Here is a 22,511-nt window from a genome sequence, read left to right as displayed (position 1 = left end):
CTCTTGAGCATCTTGATTCATGAAGGAAATTAAAGAATTTCTAAAAATTCTTAAAGTAGTCCTGCCTTTGTTCTTGCTCCTAGACAAGATATTCTGGCTTTGTAGTTAGCTATGAAATACCATTTCTCTACGTTTGAATTCAACCCTTACTTATGCAATTTGTTTTATGAGAATGTTTTTATGAGTAAAGGAATCCAATCTTCAAAGCTTGTTTTGATCACAAGATGCCCATCTGTGTACAAAACTTGTTAAAAGGTTTAGTCCAAAATGCTCTTTATCCCAGATACTTGGTATTAGTGAAAGTGTGCACCTCTAGAGATTTATTGGTTCTTAAGTGTTACAACTGCTGTATGGTTTTGCTGTTCGTGAATAATACATTCTTACTGCCAACAAAAATGTTTTTATGTTGCAAGTGGAAAGAAAAAAATCTCCGTAGAGATGTGCTTGAATACCAATACAGGGCTTTGCTGTTTGGTAGGTGGCATGCTGTGTTTAAAGACCTAGGAGCTGGCATCCCATGAATTAGTATCTCCATTAGACTGCTACTTTCCTGGCAATGCCATTGCACTGAATTCGACTGAAATTCAGAGTCTATTACAATTACTGGTTAATTTGGGGAAGAATCTGTGGAGTTTTGCCCTTTTTTGCCTCATACAGTGCTGCACAAAAGGATTTCCACTGAACTGAGTAGGTGTGTGCTCAGGAGGCTGTTTACATTTCTTGGTACTAGCTTTTGAAATTATAATTAAACATCATTGGCCAAAATAAACCTCAAATCTATTTATATTTTGTGTGATGACTTTCATCAGCTGCCAGGTAATGATGGGAGAATGTGCTCTGTGAAGGAGGGTGGAGGAGGACCTGACTGTGGTTTAGAAGGCTTTGACAGAAATAGGACACTTCCAGGGATGAGTTTCGTGCTGTCCTGGTTTGACACAGCTTAAAAAACCCCAAAACTCTAATGTGTGCTTTGCCACCTCGAGCAGGTCCTTTGGGCTCCTCGGGCCTTATGAGATGGCTGAGTCAGAGTGAGCAACAGTGCAGTGGTTTGTAGGAGGTATCTGAGGAAGCGTCTGGCTCATGGATGTAGTTCAGTAAGGCTGGACTCTGCTGTCAGGCTCAGAGGGATTGAAGCTTGGTTCTCTGAGACAGTGTTGGTTTTGAACTGTTTATTCACCTCTTTGCTGAGAAATCACTACTTCTATAGCACAGCAGTTCAGGTACATCAAGGGCACGGTTTGGGGTGGTTTTGTCCTAATTTCTTGTGAATCAGTGTGGAGGAGAGCATGTCTGTCTGAGCTCCCAGCAGACAACAGGTTTTCTCTGCAAGAGCATTTACCCCTTGCTGTGTTGCTGCAGAAGTGAGTGATGTTGTAGATTTCTCCTTTTTTCTTTTTTTTCATCTTGCCAGCATTAAGATTTGAGGGAGCATGAGGCTAACCCATCAAGTTAAAGTATGTTAGAAATACTGAGGGAGGTGTTAGCATCTCTCCTTTTCTTGGTCTCTTGGGACTGTTGTTTTGAGGTTTGCATTGTGAAATGGTCAATGATAGAAATTTCCTGCTGGTTTTCACCTGTAATTGTGTGTCTGGCCACCAGACAGATATATTGGCCAATCAGTCCCACTATACCAGTGGTTTACTGTAATAAATACTGTCTGGGCAAAGCCAAGAAATAGAGTTGTGTTCCATCATTAAAATAAGAGAAATGTTTTCACAAAGCAAAACCTTTCAAATAATTTTCATCTTTCCTGCTTACACTTGCTTAACTTTGAAGAACAAAACGATCAGCAGTTGCTTTGGGAAAAGCCCCAAGGAATTATTTCTGAAATGCATCGTGACATAATATGAACTGTTTCTAATGTATGTTTTTATGCATATTTCAAAGAATATTTGGGTTACCTTTTTCTATTCTTCTAAACATGGAGAACACAAACCTCTGGGGAGGCCTTACAGCACCTTTCAGTATCTAAAAGGAATATAAGACAGCTGGAGATTATTTTTTATAAGGTCATGTAGTGATAGGTTAAAGGGAATGGCTTTCAACTGAAAAAGGATAGATTTATATTAAATAATAGGATGAAATTCTGTACTGTGAGTGTGGCGAGGCACTGGAAAAAGTTTCCTAGAAAAACTGTGGATGCCCCATCACTGAAAGTGTTCAAGGCCAGGCAGGATGGGGCCCTGAGCAACCTGGTCTAGTAGGTGTTCCCTGTCTGTGGCAGGGGGGGTTTAAACTAGATGATCTCTAAGATCCCTTCCAACCATAAACACTCTATGATTCTATGTATATAATTAAATAGAGAAAAAAGGTATTTTCAGAGACATATATATATATATATATATATATATAATGTTATGTATGTATAACGTGGCTGGGGGTTACAAAAGCTTTATCAACATTCTTTGGATCTGAAAACTTTGTTAGCAGGTTATCTTCAAAATCCATGCTGAAACAGTCTAACCATGTAATTACCAAATTTCATTTTACAGAATGTCAGAACAGAATTGTGATTCTCAAAACATTCTGCTTTAATAAGTTAGGATGTCATTAGGCTTCTGCTGTCTTTTACTCTGTTAACACATTTCTTCTCTTGCAAGAATAAATAATTTCTTCTTTTGTTATAACGATCTGCCAAGTTCCCAAACACTGAATCCTTTAGAGAAAGTGGCTCCTTTTTTTCTGACACTGCTACAGTATGAGTGTTTTTAGGTGGTCAGCAGCTTCAGAAGCAGTAAATTTAGGGACGTTAAATACTGTAAGAAGTGTTTTATCAGACACTGGCAAAACTGTCACAGAGGCAGATATAAAATTGATGTCCACATCTAATTATGTGCACATAAGTTTAATACAATTCGATAAATGAAGGTTTTCCGTACATTTGCTACCTTGTGGCCCTTTTTTGTAATAAACTATTGTAGGTTTTTAAACATAAGCAAAAACAAATACTGCATTGAGAGTAATGGAAACTTACAAAACTGATTCTGTAGTGAAAAGCATCAAATGCTAAGGGAGCATTGTTGCATAAGGGAAACAAAAATTGCACCTCCTATGTGAAGTCAGAAAAGAAAGGAGACAGGAGGGAGATGAGAACACCTATTGGGCCAAGAGATGATGAATAGAGCTGTTACTTTTGCTCAACCTCTCATACAGGTTTCTAGAGGAAGCAGAGTTTTCTTTCAGTATTTTAACACTTAGATTGCAAAATAAGTGAAATTTTAATCTCTTTCCTCCTTTGAATGAGCCCAGGAAAATATGATATTTATTTCTTTTGGCTTAGTAAGGTGAAAGGAGATGGCTTCGTTGGGTCTCCAGTTGTGTCTTGGAACAGGACTTCTCTTATGTGGATTTTTTTGACCATCCTGTTTAATCTTTCCAGCAGGTTATCTTCCAGAAACTGAAATGTACAGAATCAACCTTCTAGTGGAATGTGATTCTGTCCATGGCAGAGGATTTGGAACTAGATGGTCTTTAGGGCCTTTTCCAACCTAAACCATTCTGTGATAACAGAGTAAGTCCACATTCAGAAGATATTACAGCACATTGACTTCATGGCCGAAAAACTACCTAGTAGAAGCTTTGTGAAGAAAGCAGTATTGGGGTTTTGTCGACTAAAACATGTTTTGGCCTTAAAATTTAGCGTATTTAATAATTTTTTATGCTGTGTTTAGAGCTGTGGCTTTGAAGAAGACTGATTTAACTCGATGAAGTACTTGGGCATTTTGTGTTACAAGCAGGGCTGCAGGCTTGAAGCATGATGTCAGTGTTGTCTTTACAGGTGTCCTGGGGCTTCTCATCGGAGAGTTGCTCTGGAGAGAAGGAAAGCAAGCAAGCTGCAAGCAGAAGCAGAGGGCGAGAGTGGTCTTGGCGGGCCGGAGCAGCCCAGCAGTTTATCTCCAGACCCTGAGCAGGGAATAGTGCCAGCTGAGCCGAGCTTTACCTCACCCGCCCTGCCCTCTTGGACAGACGAGCCCGGCATCGACAATCCGCCTTTTGAGGAGAGCACAGTAGCAGACAGTATGTCATCATTTATCTTCTCAAGTCTCTTTTATCAGATGTGGAAACATTTGTGGTGTCAGAGCTTTTGTCTCTTACCAACTGTGAATGTGCATCTTCATCTTTGGCTCTTTTCTTTTGCAATTTCTGGAGAAATATTAGTAGGTTTTGATTATGTGCAAGTTTATAACTGAAATAAAGTCGCAGGAAGGAAAGAAATATCTCAGAGTGTGTGATGGCTAGTGTGGTACTGTATCGTTATTTATTGTGTCATGGTACAGTAGTTCATGTTAATCTGTTAGTGGGACTGGCCTCACAAGTGGCATGGAAGGAGTGTAGCTTCTGTAAAATTACAAAAGTTTTGTTTTCCAAGATGAAATTTGTTTTTCCCTCTTCACCCTTTCCCCACAACTGGATCAGCAGCCTTCTCACACATGAAGTGCTGTCCTGCTCGAGCAAAAAGGCAGCTGAGTTACCCCTGCACTCATCTGCACCGAATGAGCAGTAACACCTTTAGCATCTGGGATTTTAGAGAGGAAGTGCTGAGCCTTACCACAGAGGAAGGTGGTCCTGTCCCCTTTCTTCTTCTCTGTATTTGCCATCCTTTAGCATTCGCCTTTTTCCTCCATAGTTTGTCTCCATGTTTGCTTCAGAAATGGGCTCCTTCAGTTTACCCAGTAACTCAATAGCAGCTCCTCATGCAATTGCAAGACAGAGAGGTTATTTGCGGGGTAACCCCTAAAACACGTTGTTGTTGTTGTCATCACCAAATGCAAATCCCCAGGTGACCGAATGAATGATATGAAATTTATTATAAAGGATGGGATCTGAAGGGTTCAAAATATTATCCTATTCCAATCCAAATTACCCCATTTCAGCAAGCATGGATGCTACTAAGTCATTAGTTCCTTTCTAATAAGCTAGGGGTTTCAACAAGTAGTGGAACTGATCCATTTGCACTGGTTTAGTTTTTTGATAAACTGCTGCTTTGTGGCCTGTCTACGTTATCTTTTTGTGATTTATTTTATTGGAAGTGAATGAGGTAGAAAATATATTAATTGTCTTTCTTTTTAAAAATAATTGGCAGCAAATCAACAGCCACCTACCTTGCCTGAAGGAGAGATCACTACTATTGAAATTCATCGGTCCAATCCTTATATTGAATTAGGAATTAGCATAGTGGGTGGCAATGAAACACCTTTGATCAACATTGTCATTCAAGAGGTTTATCGAGATGGGATCATTGCCAGAGATGGAAGACTTCTTGCTGGAGACCAAATACTTCAAGTATGGAATCTAATTACATATTCTGTTTGCTTGCTGTCTATTCGCTCCTTGCAGAATTGTTGTTAAAATGAGATGGAAGATTTTCCTTGTCAGACTGTGTTGTGTCAATGTTAGCTTTGCAATTATCAGCTGGGAAGCAAATTAATATTCAGAGCAGAGCCTGTTGTTCTAGCACTTTTGGCTATCGTGCTTTATGTTGTTTGTCGGACCATTCCCTGGAATTATCTTTCCTCCCTAGCATCTGTTGTCAACTTTTAAAATACAAGTTTATTTTTCTGTTTTTAAATGCTGTGGGGACTTGGTCCTTATTTCAACTTTATGCATGCATTCCAAAGGAGCCCAAGGTTATTTCTGGCTAGCAAGTTGGCGTAACTTGTCCTATGTAAAAAGCAATTTGTGGATTGTAAGGCTGGCTTCATTTAAACTGTTATTTTAATCTGACTTCACTCTTGCCTTCCAAAAGCTGAGGCAGTTGACCAGCATCTTTCAGTATGCATGAAAGACTCAGTGATAGGCTTCAGTGGAAGGATTTAAAGCAAGGTGCTTGAAGTATTTAAGGAAAAAAATAACAAAATGTAAGTTGGTTTTGAGCGAGTGTGTATTTTTGTTTTGGTTTTAAGTAATTAACCACAGGCAGTAGAAAAAGACCAAATTCTATTAATTTAGAAGTTTTAGTTTTTATATTAGGGGAAGGAGTTGTTTATACTGCACTTAAGAATGGCAGTAACTGAGTGCTGCATAAACAGAACAGTCATCCAGCTTCTATTTTTAATCATTCCACCTGAAACAAATATATTACTGTAAATTCAAAGTTACTTCAGTAAGAATGTTTGCTTTTGATCTGGCAGCCTAAGATCAGTCCAAATGTAGTTGTAAGCCTTCTTCTTTTACTGTTTTGAAATCAAGCCGATAGACGTAGCTTAAATACAGTAGTTACCCTTGGCATAGAATTAGCTTGCACTTCAGAAAATAAAGTCTCTTTTGAGAAATGTGCCTTTTTCCTCTCTTGGAGTGTAAGCATAGTGGCTGGCCAAGAAAACAACCCAAGAGGTTTCCAAGATGTTGCCTTTTCAACAAGTAATTGCAGACACTGATTGAATGCTGCCTCATTTATTTTTATACTAAGGGCTCTACTTGTTTGACAGAATAGGGAGCTTGAGTTCCAGTGAAGCTTTGGAAATTCCTGCTGTTTGGGCAGGTGTCAGTTACAGTTTCCAAAGCCATAAATGGCAATGAATTGACTGTAAATAGGAATTTACTAGCTGCAGTGAGTCTTCCCTATCAACAGCCTGGCAGTGGGGCTGTCAGATGCTGAGTGCTAAGATGAAAGTCCTTCTCTCATGCCAAGGGAGAGGTAAAGAGGGTAAAACCTAAATTTTTTGGGGAGATAGAATATCTTTATTTCTTTGAATTTACCTGTGCAGGTGCTGAGCTGTTGTATTAAAATGATCAGGTTCAATCTCTGCCATCTGTAATTAGGTGCACTTAGGTGCAGCTCAGAATGCACACTTTAGCTGGATATTTCTGAAAATGTCTTCCAGGGCTTTTTTGAGCTGTAAAGGTCTAAAAGAAAGAGCCAGAAAGGACTGTGACATCAAACTCAGCATTTTCTTGCCCAGTCAAAGAAGAAGTATTACCCTTTTAAGAGCTGTGGGAACAGCATTTAGTAACAGCTACATAAAAGCTTGTGTTGTCTGCAAGGTACAGATAGGTGCCTAACATTTTCAAAGTGCTCTACAAATCGTCTCTTTTTTGTGCTGGACTGTGACTGTAATTCATGTGAAGCATGTCCTAATGAGAATCTCTTAGCCCAAGAAGTGCTAAGGCTATTTTCTTCTGAAATTTTAAACTGCCTTATAGAAAGAAGAATTACATTTTATTGTGTATGTTCTTCTGTGCCCTTTGAGTACTCCCATATTTTATGTATTTACTTTAGCTAGCTACAGTTAAAAATAAAAATAGATTTAATTTAAAGACTCTGATGGATGGGCCTTGGTGGTTTTTGCAGGAGGCAGTTCTAAATGTTCTTTCTCCTAGCTGTGCCTCTTTTCCCTCTGCCCAGGGTTACAGCCAGTCTCAGGGCAGTAGCAGAGCAGGACAGCACCGTGATTCTGTCTGAGCTCATGATGCTGCCAGCAGCAGTGCTGGGTTTTGGGCTGGAGGTGTCTCAGGGAGGGTGCAGTCCTCCTTCACCATCAGAAACCACCACAGCCAAATGCTTCGGCACAGACTTCTGGGAGCCCCTCAGCTCAGATGTGTTACTCAGATGTAAATGTGGCAGCTGTTGTACATAGATTACTTTGCATATTTTTATAATTTTAATATTGCTGTTAGATGGTGAGAAGCTGCATGTTTGGTTTTTTACTTATTTAGGTTGCCATGGGGGGAGTATTAAAAGGCTTAGGTAAGGCACATCAATCAGTATAGACCATTTGGTGTTCGTTTCTGTCTGCTGAAATCGTGGGGCAGGGGTTCCTCCACCAAGGCTAAGGATGAAATTCTAACATTAACTTTGAATCCTTTCTTACAAAACAAGGCAACACAGCTTTTGTGCTGAATTTTTGTCATACTCCTCTTTTCTGCCAAATCTCATTGTACTGTCAGTTCTTATTTTTTCAGTGCAGGAAATGACTGAAGATTACTGGTCTTTGGATCAATGGGCCATATAACAAACACAGTTCTTAGTTCTAGGTAGAGAAAGTTTAATCTGTTCTTCATTTATAGGTGAATTTTGGGTAATACAGAATATAAGTCTGAAACTCTGGCCTAGTTGAAATCTGTGGAAAATCTAAGTTCATGCTAAGACTTGACAATTAGAACAACTGCCTTTTTTATACTGCCTTAATGAACCAATTTCATTATTCATTACTTCGGTTTTTAAAAAATGTTTTTTTCACATAATGAAAGTACTGCATATTGTAAGACACAAACTTGCTTCAGAGATTTGGATGCATTCTTTTTATAGCTATTATTTTGCAGTTTTAAGTGATGCTGGGCTTGACACTGAAAGTGCATACCATGTTCTCCTGGAGAACAATGTGCAGATCTAAGGAGGACAAGTATAGGAGACCAAGAGGATAAAAACCTTGGCCTATGATGGCAGGTGTTCACTTTTGGGGACATGTTGTCACCTTTGTGAGAAAAGGCCTGAAAATAGTGCTAGGAGAAGCTTAGATTGGATATTAGGAGAAATGTCTTCCCCTAAAGGGTTGTCAAGAATTGGGATAGGGTGCCTAGGGAAGTGGTGGAGTCACCATCCCTGGTGCTGTTTAAAAGACAGGTAGATGTAGAATTTGGAAACGCGGTTCAGTGATGGAGGTAGCAGTGCTGGGTTAACACTAGGACTTGATGATGTTGAGGATCTTTTCCAGCATAAAAATAAGTTTGTAGATTGAATATCCAGTGTGAGTTTGCAAGAAAGAATGGAACGACACGAGGGGAAGCATGGTAAGTTCAGACATACAGGTTGCTCCAAGGCTGGTTTTGCAGCGCATGAACTTACTTTGGACGGGACTTAACATCTGCAAACACGGTTGTGACTCTTTTTTTGCCGTTGTTTTGCAGGTCAATAGCTTTGACATAAGCAACGTGTCGCACAACCACGCCCGAGCCGTGCTGTCGCAGCCGTGCTCGGTGCTGCACCTGACGGTGCTGCGGGAGCGGCGGTTCGGCGGCCGCACGCACGGCCACGCGGACGCGGCGGGCTCCGCGCGGGAGGACAGCTTCCAGGTGACCCTGCACAAGCGCGACTCCAGCGAGCAGCTCGGCATCAAACTGGTGCGCAGAACAGACGAGCCCGGGGTTTTCATCCTCGACCTCTTGGAAGGCGGGCTGGCTGCTCAGGACGGCCGGCTCTGCAGTAACGACCGCGTGCTGGCTATTAATGGGCACGACTTGAAGCACGGCACGCCCGAGCTTGCTGCTCAAGTTATACAGGTGATTGGCTTTCCCTACCTGAGCCCTTAGCTCGGCTTTATTTCTAGAGTCTGCTCCCAAACAGAACACGTTGTGTGAGCCCTAAAACCCCTGTGTCAATGTAATTTACAGTGATGTATGTTCTGAAAATAATAGTGAAGAATTGGATCTGTTTTGGTACCTACCAGATGAACTTTACCTCCTCAGAAGTGAAAAATGTATTAGTCTTCCCTGGAATGCAGCCTGAAGGTTAGAAAACAGCTCATGTGAGCCAGGAGAGTACCCTATTGTTTAGCAGAGAAGAAGACAAAAAGAGAGTTATTATTATTCTATTTATGTATGTATTGTATTCTAATCTCTCAGTAAGCTCTATAGAAGTGGACTTTGTTTTTTATTGATTTGCCTGTGCATGGAATTGAGTTAAAACAAGAAGGTAATTTGTCAGATGTTAGAGTCAACAGGTAGCAGCTGGGAAGTCAAATAGAGGTTTTCCACGAGTTGTGCATGGTACAACTCATTTTCTGAATGTTCAAAACAGGGCTATTTCCAATGTCTGGCTATATTCTGGACATAAATATTACCCAAAGCTTGTTGCAGTGTGACATGTGACCCTTTTGTGTCCCTACAGGAAAACCTGTACTCCATGCCTTTCTCCCAGTCTGTAAGGAAACAGATGTAGCACTTTGCTACTTCCTGCTGATGGGATGTTGGTGAAAATGGCTCTGTTTTTAGGAAAGTTGGAATATACCAGTGGTATGTTCCTACAGTCATCTTTGCTTAAAGCACCCCATAGAGAACTCTGATACAAATGAGTAGTAAATACTTCTTTCAGGGATCATTTCAAGAGTTTTCCTTGCATTGAAAAGAAATAACAACGATCTTGGGAATTTTAAGTTCCGTTTCCCAATATTTGTATACAGTGATTGGAATTTAGCATTGGGTAACTTACCTTTTGAGGTGTGGCTTTGCAGCAATAAAAAGAGTTGATGTTCTTTTAACATCTGATAATTGGGTCTCCCAGTATTCCCCAAAATCCAGAATATGATGGTATGCTGGTATGTAACATCTTTCTTACAAGTACCTTTGGGAAGTACCAGAGGTGTTCAGAGCTTTTGATCAAAAGCTGCAGATCTTGGAGCTATCACATAGGCATTTCTTCCATTTATTGCTACGTGTTGCTGGAGTTCATAGAGGCTGTAAATGGAAAGGGGTGAATTTTAGTGTTTGAAGCTTTGTAACACAAAGTGAGAAATGGTCCTTTTGTCAAAGGACTTTTAGCTGATTTAAAAGTAACATTCCTCCTTCAGCTCTGGTGTTAATTTCCCCTCCATTCTTGGGGGAATTGCAAAAAGAAGCAAGTAAGGGAGTGTGCACTCTAAAAAGGAACTGGAAAACAAGGTCTTTGGTTGTCTTGTTTCACATTCTGTCATATGTTTTCCTCCCTTTCTAATAATCAATATCCTATCAAACTTGATGACGTTTGATGACCTAATGTATTAAACAGGCGAGTGGGGAGAGAGTGAACTTGATCATCTCTAGACCCCTGAAGTCACAGACAGTCAGCATTATCCGTGACACCGGGACTCACAACAGCAACTCACACCAACACCAGTCCCAGCAGCTGTTTCACAGCAGACCTAACTCACATAAGGTTGGTGCTTCTCCTTCTGAAAAGGGAAAAAATACTGGTTTGCTCATGTGGTGGTGTGTGTAGCAAGGTAAAGCTAGAAGAAAGGATTATATATTTTTTTAAAACTAATTAATGTAAAAGTGGTGATGACTTCTAAGTACTCAAGTCCTGCATCATGTCTGGAGTAGGAACAAAAGATACACAACAGGTTTTCTGTATGTTTTTGGATTTGCTGACTACAGTGAAAGAAGCAAGTTCTGTTGAGCTCATACAGCTGTAGTTGTTAGGCCTTGTCTAAGACAGCGGGTGGTACTCCTGCATGGAAGGGCTGTCATTCAAGACTGTTACAGTTTTTGTTGCTGCTGTGCTGGCTGCAACCAGGAAAGAGGTGTGGTGCCCATCATCCAGCATATAAAGAGTATGTTGGAGGGATGTGTCATCTCCTTCATGAGTCAACAGCCCTGGCTGCAAGGCTGCTGAGTACTGCAGGGTCTCAAGCAGGGAAAGAAAGGCAAAATGAAGAGGCTTTTGTGAAGCTACTATCAAAATATGCAAAATATGCTAGTATCAAAGTATGCAAAAATACAACTTGTCACTCTTAAGAAGTTGACTTTATGAAATAATTGTTATGTTGACCATGTCAACAAATCCACCTTTCCACCTGTCCACTCTATTTGCTTTACTATTTAGAGTCATATACTTCTGTTGGGAAAACTTACACGCATTAAAAGTGGGAATCATTTCAGAAAAGAACAAATGAGGCTCTAGGAAAGTTGTTTTCCTCCTGAGGGACAAAGGTGAGGCTCCTGAATACCATGGCTGTGGGTACAGGCCACAGCCCTGGACCATACAAACACAGTAATTAACTTGATGATGTCAGAGCTTGAAGCAAGTTTGCATGTGCCAGCATGAGCTGTGCTCTTACCACAGTTGATCCAAAGTTGGATGAGTGGATTTCCCTCACAGATCAGTGTTATCTGTGGGCTCTTTTAAAGTTGGAAGTCCCGTGTAACAGCAAGTGGACGTTTCTCATGTTTTATATCATTATCTTTCTCTCATTAACCTGTAGTTGGCTTTGAAGCCTTTTGGCTTAAAATATGTTTATATGATTGTGTAGCAACAGCCAGGCCTGAAGCCTTAGAATTGAACTGTCTGTATAAGCCACAGTGTGTTTACATATAGCTACTTCCATGATCAATGTCTATGTGAGGAGCAGAGCCAGTCAGAAAGAGCAACATGGCATTGGAGGTCAAGAGAAGGCAGGAGAATATATGCATATACACACTTTGAAGAATATCCCAGGTTATTTCTTTCATTATTTTGGATTCCTTGCAAGTATTCTGTCAATTTAAGATGCTGCCACAGGTGTATGTGCAGTGGTTTGAATCTTTTACTTAATAGCCTGAGGAAAAGGCTTTGGCAAATAAAATTTACTTTGCTTTAGATTTAGATGTTTTCTTTATTGGGCAGAACTAAATACAGGCTGAACTTCATCATTCAGTTGTTGGAAAATTTTATATAGGATGTCTTCTTGTTTCAAGCTTGAGTCTTCATTATAATCATTAGGGAGGATGCCCAAGGTACTCATTACAAGCCATTAGCATCAATTGGCCATAGTTTGTGCTCTGGGAGGTTCTACATAACAGCTGCAAAAGAGAAAAGGATGCATAAGGGCTTTAAAGGGTCTCTTACTGTCATCATGAAAACACATGTTTTCATTTCTTAGGAGCTTCTTTGTAGTTCTGGGGCAAATTCTACTGACAAATGAAGTAATGCTGACGTTCACCAAGACATCAAAAGATTTGTATCTTGACAAAAATGGTTTGTGTCCAGACATTTTGACCATATGGTTTTTAGTGCAGTCCTAAAATTTAGCCTCTTCCAGTGTAGGATGTTAAAAAAAAACTAAGGTGAGATTTCAAAACAGGCCTTTTATAAGCATTCTATCTGTGTTTAAATATCTACATCCATGGGGTTTTTGTTGGTGATTTGGGGTTTTTTTTGGAGGGGGCAGGGATCTGACCTAGAAGAAATCCAGCCAAAGCTGGTTTCCACTATTTAGTCCTTTTAAACTGTTCTATTAAAGTGCCAAAACGTGGCTTTGGGGTGTATTTAGTTCTTTTGTTCTGGTTTTTGGTTTTGGTTTGCTTGGTTTTTTCCTTAATTTTAACAATGTTATTTATCCTTATTAAACAGGATCTCTCCCAGTGTGTTACATGCCAAGAAAAGCACATTACTGTGAAAAAAGAGCCACATGAATCTCTGGGAATGACAGTGGCAGGAGGCAGAGGCAGCAAAAGTGGCGAACTGCCCATCTTTGTGACAAGTGTGCAGCCTCACGGGTGTTTGGCAAGAGACGGCAGGATTAAACGAGGTGGGGTTTGACTTCCCTGGTGGCTTGGCTACCTCTGGTTACTTTTTATCACTGTGTTCTCTGGAGTCAAGTGGTGTCCCAAAGTCTTCTCCCAGATGTAGGAAAGTGGTTATGGATGCTTTTCTTCGTGATTCGATAATGGAAATACAGTATTTAGTGTTGCACTTTCACCTTCTATGGGAAGGGGATGTTTACAGCATGATAGCAGGGGAAGTGGATAAGATCAGGAAATGTATGGTTAAATTCTTTAGACCAGATGATAATCCCCTGAGCTGAGGGTCTGCTCTGATGCAGACACATCCTGTTTTTGTGTTTAATTTAGTGGGTTGTACCAAATCTCTGTCCAAGAAATCTCTGCTCCCCACTATAATATCTGAATGGCAGAGAAGCTCTGATGGCCACAGCTCACCCACACAAAATTTGCCCCAAAAGCTGTTAATCCTGTAATCAGTGTTAATCCTGGTTCCCAAAAGCTTTCTTGTCCTCTGGGGCAGCATGAGTTTGCTGGTCTTCAGGGGTGCTGCAATACCTTTTCTTGTTCCTTGGCTTTGAAAAGAGGAGAATTAGGAGATGGAGGTTAGTCATCATAGGTGAAGGCAATCTTGTGTAATTGATAGCAAAGGATTTGATGATTAAAACATATTATGTCATATGTGAATCAGAGACTGCCTATGGGATCTCTGCGATTCACACTTCACACAATTACAGAATGTTTCAGGAAAGAAATTTAGGAAAAAAACTTCACAGATTGTACATTTAAAAGAACAGTGTGGGAGCATCCTTCTATGCTTCTGAAAAAGGGAGATTTACACCTACACACCAGCAGGTATGCTTTCTTTTTCTGTACTACTATGAAAAACACACTTGATAGAAGAAGCACTATTGTCCTTTCATTGTGTAACATTAAAGTAGCCACAGATACTACTGGGAGGAAAAGCCTTTTAAAAACCAAGTGTGACCCAGGTGTTTGCACTTTTGCTCCGGTTTTTCTGGCTTTCATTGGGGAGACATTATGTGAAAAGGAGTCTGCCACTGGATGGTTAATAACATTGTTGTTTTCATCCTGGTGCTTTTAAAAAAAGTAAAACTAAAATTGTGGAAATCTTTTTCTGGCTTTGACTCTTTCCAGATTATCTTTGTAGGGATGCTCTGTTTCTGTCTTTGAATTAATTGAGTCTTGTACCAACTTTGTACAAACTTTGTTTTGTTTCCAGTAGTTTTTGAATTCCATTTTCTTCTCCTAAGTAGCAAGTTATTAAAACCAGATTAATTAAAGCACTCTCTGGAACCTCACCTGTCTACAATAATTGGTAACTTTGAGTTGCCTGCATTGTTCCTGCCATCATTCTTTCTCCATTTTTAAAGTTAGGGTGAACCCAAGATGCACACCTGGAAACAGTTGTGTCATGGCATCTGCAGTAGCAGTTGCAGATGAGCTGGTGAGGTACTTAAGTAATTTCTATTTCAGATTTTCAGGGCAGTATACATAGGAGTCACAGTATGTGTTATGTGGAAATAAATTATACTGATCCAACTTGATACAAGTTCAACAGATGAAAGTTTCAAACTGACAATATAAAGGCTTCAGAGCTATTAGTCTGTTAGTTCAGACTGTCTCAGGTCCAAAGACTCCAGTATGGAATGGAGCCCTGGCGTGGGAGGTGCTGTGGGTGGGCAGGACTGTGAGACCCATGTGCTCTCCCTCGTGGCTTTGAACAGGTGATGTGCTGCTCAACATCAATGGCATTGATCTGACCAACCTGAGCCACAGTGAGGCTGTGGCCATGCTGAAGGCTAGTGCTGCCTCTTCAGTAGTTGCCCTGAAAGCTCTGGAAGTCCAGATTGTAGAAGAACAGCCCCAGGCTAATGAAGAACAATTGAGTACCATCAGTGAAAATGAATACGATGCCAGCTGGTCACCTTCGTGGGTCATGTGGCTGGGACTTCCAAGGTATGGAATTAATTGATTAAATACTTTCTTAGGTGTTTTAAGCTAAGTCTTGCAAGAGACATAAAGAAGCAGAGACCTGCTTAGTTGCAGCACATCTGTCCTTATTTCTGCCTGCCCATCTCGGCTGTATTCAGTTGGCAGTGTGCTTAGAAACTGGGCTGTGAACAGGAACAGTGTTCCCTTAGGAAACTTAAAGATGAATAGAGTGGATTTATCCCTTCACAAACCATAGTAACTACTCATGTGGAATCTTCTGTTCAGACACAATTCATCTTTTTTAGTGTTTTATTGTAATGTAACTTTCTACAGGATATCTAAAACCAGGGCAATTACTAATAAAACCACAAAGTATATATCCATCTGTCTCTTTGCAAATCTGCTACCTGAGTTTATGAGGCCAAATACTTAACTTCAGAATATTGCATCAGATTTTGGCCATTCTGACAGACTCTTGACATGTCCAGTGCCAAGACTGTAGCCATGTAACTATAAGCTCACGTTGTTGTTTTTTTTTTTCAATAATCCACTACCATCTCTGCCATACACAAAAACTCTTAGAAGTCTGCAGCGAGCTCCCTCTCCTTAACTACTCTGCAATCTGCTGGACATCACTTCATTTGTACTCCTCACTCTCTTGAGGCTGCAGCTGTAATCTCATTCTGGCATCACATGTTGTCAAGAAGAGCTCCTACTGCAGCTAGTAGAGTTGTTAACTTCAGTCAGGGCATGCAGGTTAATTCCTTTCCCTCTGATGCATTTACCAGGTCTGTATGTAAAAGTGTAAAACCACACCACGACCCAGACAGGCTTGAAGCAGAATACAGCTGAAGATAACACAACCATGCATTGGCCCTCCTGAGATTTCACTTTGTCTGAGTTTAACTGTCAATTAATGTATCTTCTATTGAACTATTAATGAGTTATCTCAATAAATGGCTCTCAGTTTTGGTAAATATACTTCCTCTTCATGCTTTAGCAGCAGTTTATTTCTTACCTAGTGGTTTATTGCTTTCATGCTACAGATGCCCATGTATGGCCCCTAATATTATGCTATGCATTGTGCTTTAAAGCAGTGTCAAATAACAGTAAAGAACTTGGTATCTTTTTGCTGAAAAGCTAATTCCTATGTCTGTTTGTTTTTTAAATTAATCATTGCCAACTTCACTGGCAAGACTTAATTTTCACTAGGGCTGATAACATACAGCAGTACAGTTAGTGATCTGAATTATTTACATTCTGTGTAATAAAATGGTTAGTCATATTTTCATTGCTGGTGATGAATAAGTACAGGGGAATGAAGATTGTGCATGGGTTTTTAATTTTTACTTAAAGCAGAAAAAGCTTAAACTGGCTGGGGGTGGAAGACAAACGCTCTGCATTTTTGACTTGCAAACTGAACACATCAGGTATTGATTTTCCACCCACATTGTTGCCACCTGTGAAATCCCTAAAATGCAGTTCTCTTGCTGTCAGTTTGCAGAGTTAACTGTGTTTAAGTAATTATTCTAGCACTGCCTTACTTCTTTTAACACGCTTTTCTGTCTCAAGATTGTGGGGGTTTTTTGGTAATTGGTTTGAATATTACAAAATTACTCTGGGAACAGAGGTCTAATCGCCATTCCTCCCCTTCTCTTCCACACTTAGTGCTGTGATAACGATGAGATAGCAGATGTTGTGCCTACTGTAAAACCACGCATGGCTTTTTCTCTTGTTACCCTGTGCTTCCATTCCACAGCTGCCTGCATAGCTGCCATGACGTGGTGCTGCGGCGGAGCAATTTAGGGAGCTGGGGCTTCAGCATTGTCGGTGGCTACGAGGAGAACCACACAAACCAGCCTTTCTTCATTAAAACTATTGTTCTTGGAACCCCTGCCTACTTTGATGGAAGATTAAAGTAAGCCAAAGTAACAATGGGAAAAATAATAGTAATAACAGCAACAATAATGGACCACTTTTAAATAGTTATGTGCAACTAATTGCTTAAGGAAATAAACTGTAACGTCTTTTGCTGCTGGATCATGCCGCCCTGTAGTGCCGTCCCTCCCTGATGAGTGGGATGCAGGGAAGTAACAGGGTGTTTGTGCTGGGGAAGGGGCATCTCAGAGGTGATGGCATCTCCTGTTCTCTTCCCCAGCTGCGCTGCTGATGTCACCTGCTGTCTCCCTGTTGAATTCCGCTTTAGGCCAGGAGACAATGTGCACTGTATATGTGCAGAACTAGCTAGTTTTTGTCTTCCTATAGAACAGCTAAAAGTTAGAATGTCTGCAAAGCAGGCAAAACTGCTTTATGCTTTCACATAGCCTTCTAAAGCTACTGCTGGAAACTGATACTGAAGATGAGTGCTGCTGCTTTAATAGAAGGGCAAGAAAGTAGATGATAGAAAAGACTGATAAGGGACCAAGTCCCCATGGCATTACTCTGTCATTAATTGGCAGGAAAGTCACTGACAAATGCAGCAAGTTCAGCAGAAGCCCCTGAGATGATGGAGCTGGAGCACTTGCCCCACAATGAGAGAGCTTCAGGTCAACCAGCAGCCCCTTCCTGGAGATTATTGAGGAGACAGAGCCCAGGCGTTTCAGTGGTGCAGGGTGAGAGGATGAGTGACAACAGGCACAAATTGGACAAAAGAGCTTGAGACTGGTTATGAGAAGAAACTCTTTCCCCATGAGGATGGTCAGGCAATGGCATAAGTTGCATGGTCTCTGCCCTTGGAGGTTTCTGAGACTACTGGGTAAAGCCCTGAGAGTCCTGGTCTGAGCTTACAACTGAGCTTGCTTGCAGTAAAGGTTGGGCTATAGACCTCCTGAGGTCCCTTTTGACCTTAAAGATAATATGATTTTACTTACACATTACATTTGGATGAAGCCCCCTTGTTTGGTATCCAGATACACATCTTAGCCTCGTGTAGGATTAGTTCAGAACTAGGACTTAAAATTCCCATTAAGGATTCTCTTGTTCATAAAATTGATTTTTTGTGAAGGTAGCAGTCAAGAATATGCAACTTGAAGTTTTGTGGCATGATTTTTACGTGCAGATTTTCTTACAAAGTGACTTAAGAAAAGAATGTACTTATGCCTAAAGCCTTGACAGTAATTGATTTTTCAGTTCAGTGACTAAATAAATGAAAAAATAACTTGGCTGAACACAAAAATACCTTTTTTTCCAACTGTGGAACAGTTTGAATTAAATTAAAGATCTCAATTCAACTCAAATAATTTCAGATTGGGGACTTAATAACTAGAAGTATTCACACAAATGGAAATTCAAGCATCATTCCTAAGATGAGTGGAAGAATCATCATGGTCACATTTACCCTCTTGTAATCTATGGAAAATATGCTCTTGTGTGATAATGTGATATAGTACTCTCTTTTCAAATGTACTGTTCAACTGAAAATATGGCCTTAAAAATGGGCCCCAACAAGAGAGAGCCCCTTAGAACCTGCACCTTGAGTTACTGTGGAGCAGGTCTCTTCTAAAGCTGTTCTGTTCTGTTTAAATTACCTAAATGTTAGGCTGGAGAGAAAGGGAGTAACTAACTTCACAGTTGAATAGTTTAGAACAGTTTTCTGCTTACATGATCTGTCTGGAGTGATTTTACAGAAGGCAAAATGACTTCCTTGGAAAGGCTGTGGGAGTGAGATGTCATTCAGTGAACTGGTTTGGTTTGGGTGATGGGGTTCCTTGGTTCAGGCAGAGAAGGACTTTTGAGTGCACATTTGAATGGTGTTGGTAACTCTGCTTCCTCTTCCTCTGCTCAGAGAAAAGACATGAGAAAGCTCAGGAGAGCATCTTTTTGCCACCCATTTTGGTGCCTTCAATACTTGAATGGATCAGTTTCAAGAAAAGTCCTGTTTGATCTCCGAGTCACATTTGACTACTCTGGGGAACGTCACACACTTAAGTTGCAAAATAGAGATGTCTAGAGGAGGATGCTCAATACAGAAAGAAATTAGGTGCATGTTTGAAGTCTCTTGAGGTTTAAAAAACCAGAACTTAACCCTTCAAGGTGAATTTTTTCTGGGCCAGCAAATGGCACCCTCACAAATTTCTGTTACCCATTTCAAAATGCAGAGATGCTGCAATTGAACCATCTGCTGAGGGAGATTTCAAGCCAAATGGTTATATTTGACAAAATCATAAGCCACTGAAAACAAAGTTCTTAGTTGGAATGTGGTTGGTTGGTAACCATAAGTATCTTTACTTACACCTCCTACAGTGAAGGCATGTTTGGTGTAAATGTGTTATAATCCACACAAACAAACAGAAGTGCTTCTGTCATGCACATGCTATCTTATCTTCTCTTGACTCCATATAGGTCTTTCCAAATGTCTTTTCTCATGTTTCTGTACAGGTCAGCTCTTAATGCAGAACTATCCTGAACTATTAGAATTGAAATAGAGTGATTTGGGAATTTCCTGAATGAGTTTTGGATTAATCCTAGAATAGTTGGAAGGGACCTTTGAAAAGTTATCTAGTCCAACACTCTTGCAATGAGCAGGGGCATCTTTCAGTAATAGGACAGACTTCAAATTGAACTGCTTTGGGAATTTTAGTGACACTTTCCACCCTGATGCAAATCTACCACCCCAGCAGTGAAGTGCTGTGTGTTGGTGTGCTAATTACTGCAGAGCAGGACTCATAATGTGTTCTCTTTTCTTCTTGTGTTTCTTAGGTGTGGTGATATGATTGTTGCTGTAAACGGACTATCCACGGTTGGAATGAGCCATTCTGCACTCGTTCCCATGCTGAAGGAGCAGAGGAACAAAGTGACTTTAACCGTGATTTGCTGGCCTGGAAGCCTCATATAGAGTTGTGAATCACTTCGGTTCAAGGAGTGTCTTTTTCTAGATAGCTGGCACAAAAATCTCCTCTCTTTTTTTTCCCTCTTGATACAGCTGGTTAAAAGCAGGGCCAAAACTGCTGTATTTTCCTTTTTTAGAGGCCTCTCAGACTACTCTACCTGTTTTGCCATCCTGAAATAGCTATTTTTGTTTGCTGTGTCTGTTGCTGACACAAATGCAAATGTATTCAAGCTCACAGAGAAACTCCCACTCAAATATGGCTGTCATTGAGCTTTTCACATCAGGCTTTTAGGGTCAGCAGAAGAACTTAGTGGTTCTTTGGGTTTCTCTGCAAAGTCCTCAAGTTGTATTGTGGTACATAAATGTAACATTCATGTGCCCACTTTCCCAGCAAAGAGAACGTGTGTCAGTACCAGAATGACACATCTGTCAGCTGCTATGAACCAAAACCTGTTTCCAAAGGTTACATCTCTTCATTTCGTAAACCTTTCCATTTTTGATTCCATATTTCGGACTGATTCAAGTATTCAGTCTTGCTCATTAGAAGTTACTTGGTCCCCCAAATTTTTTTTGCAGGGCATCAGTGTTCATAGAAAAGTAGGACAAAAGCCTGATATTACTAGAATTTTTATAAAGTGCAATAATTGGACTCTTTGTTAGGAAACTTTAATATATTACAGAGTTTGTACCCTATAATGACAAGTAATACGGAATTAATTCCCGTTGCAATGCTGGCAAGGATTCATGTGCCCAAGGTCGCCTTTGAGTGAATGGCTTGCAGTATTAGACTTTACTTTACAAATGAATGTTTTGCTATGTCAGAGAATTTTGATGAACATTTTTATGAGGATCATTTTTACCGTTTCTATTGTAGTTGTCAGCTCTCTTTATTCAAGTGTGGAAACAATACTTTGACTTGTACTTTCTAAATGAGAAAATTATTTCCAGGGAAAAAAGCAAGCTATTAAGAAACCATATGTTATGGTTTACAGGTGAGCAGGCTAGAAGGAAAGCTCTTTGATTTCAAGTCCAACTGCAAAGTAAGCTGCAAAGTTCACTCTTACTGTCACCTCCTGACAAACATGCAAATGCCTTGATATCAAATGCTGAAAAGATCTCTTTTGCATTTCAGGATATTTTTTTTTTCCTTTAGAGAGCACCTGCTATTAAGTTGTCAGTAATACTGTTTGTCTTGGATTGTATTTAATATTTTTGCAAACCAACCTGTAACTTCTAGACTTTGCCTTTCCATGGTATTTGCAGGCTAAGCACCCACTTGTTTAAGAAAAGAGGGGTGGAGCACAGAAAGAAATGTGCTGACCTGGAGCTAACCCTGTGTGTTGTCAGTGTTCTCAATATTTGAAAAGAGCTTCATTTATAAACCAGGTTCCCCACCTGAACTGATTTTATGAATGACCTCTGTATTGTATTATTAATTACCAGAGAATGTATTTGAGTGTCACAGCATATTTCAATTGTGAAGCATGTACTTTATTTTCAAACTTAGCTGGTACAATATCGGGACATATTATCGCATGTCATTAATTCCAGTAGCTTTGCTTTCAAAATAAATAAAATTACTCTTTTGCAAAGAAAAAAAAAAAAAAAAAGAAAAAAAAGGTTAAAAATCTCATATGGATGGTTCTCTTCCTCTCTGTAATGTATACTATTGGTTAAATTTCATAATATTACAATACAAAAGAATGTCCTCTCCAGTATATTACTGTAGTGAGAATCCTTGTTTCTGAAGCAAACACCAAATTTATTTGATACTCTAACTGATTTAAGAACCAGTTTTCTCCTATCCCCAGATGGTGTTTAATTGTATGCTCTTCCCTTAATGCAGACTTTTTTGTGAAGTACATATTAGTGTGTAGGCTTTAGGCAAGTTTTTGACATATGTACTAGATTTAGTGTTTTTTATTTTAAAATTTACACTTTTCATTCAAAATCCTGCAAAAAATATTTTTAGATTTTTTTTTTCCTTTTATATGTTAAATGTAACAAAAGCATGGGTTAGCTTAAACTGTGCAGTTTTGTTTCTGTGTGCTGTAGCTTTTGATGAGAATATCTAAGCGATAAAACTTTTCGGAATAAATTCGCTTCCTCAGTCATTTTTCCCCCCTTCTCTTGTAGCAGCATAGTTGGGTTTGGTTTTCTGTGCCTTCTGTTTTAAATTATTTCAAGATTTTTTTTTTCCAAATATTGCTATCTAATTGTATGGTATTAATGAAGGATGAATGAAAATAAAAGTTCATTCTACACATTGTAATAACTCAAAAGTATCGTCTTACTCTTTGCAGAAGATACGGGGAGCTTGGTGCAGATTCTGTTTGATGATAATTTTTATTTCCTCTTCTGATTTATCATAAATTACAGCTAGTGAATGTACCATAAGAGTCTGAGGGTATGCTCATCCTGCCAGGGTGACATACCAGCTGTTTAACCATTAGTCCCAGCCCTGAGAGATGTTTCTAAAGTGGAGGTAAGATCTGTGCTTTATGGTACTTTGCCACAAGTAGAGTTTCCTCTTTTCCCCCTCCATGCCAGCTGG

The 22,511-nt window shown here is 39.9% G+C and overlaps 1 protein-coding gene across 5 annotated transcripts in view; it reads left to right on the top strand.

The window, feature by feature from the left end:
• LNX2 (ligand of numb-protein X 2) overlaps positions 1-22,232 on the top strand; it is a 59,291-nt gene extending 37,059 nt beyond the window's left edge. For all 5 annotated transcript variants that reach the window (XM_014879675.2, XM_014879676.2, XM_088159523.1 and 2 more), the window contains exons 3-10: positions 3,779-4,017; positions 5,084-5,283; positions 8,848-9,219; positions 10,703-10,849; positions 13,025-13,202; positions 14,922-15,153; positions 16,889-17,047; positions 19,828-22,232. In XM_014879675.2, coding sequence (XP_014735161.2) covers positions 3,779-4,017; positions 5,084-5,283; positions 8,848-9,219; positions 10,703-10,849; positions 13,025-13,202; positions 14,922-15,153; positions 16,889-17,047; positions 19,828-19,963 — 1,663 coding nt within the window. In that variant the 3' untranslated portion in view covers positions 19,964-22,232. The remainder of the gene's footprint in view (positions 1-3,778; positions 4,018-5,083; positions 5,284-8,847; positions 9,220-10,702; positions 10,850-13,024; positions 13,203-14,921; positions 15,154-16,888; positions 17,048-19,827) is intronic.
• The last annotated feature ends 279 nt before the right edge of the window (positions 22,233-22,511 follow it).

The sequence above is a fragment of the Sturnus vulgaris genome, chromosome 2 (genome assembly GCF_052056855.1).
Source record: "Sturnus vulgaris isolate bStuVul1 chromosome 2, bStuVul1.hap1, whole genome shotgun sequence".
Lineage (NCBI taxonomy): Eukaryota > Metazoa > Chordata > Aves > Passeriformes > Sturnidae > Sturnus > Sturnus vulgaris.
Note: the sequence above shows the minus strand (reverse complement) of the source record. Positions and strands in the feature narration are given on the sequence as shown.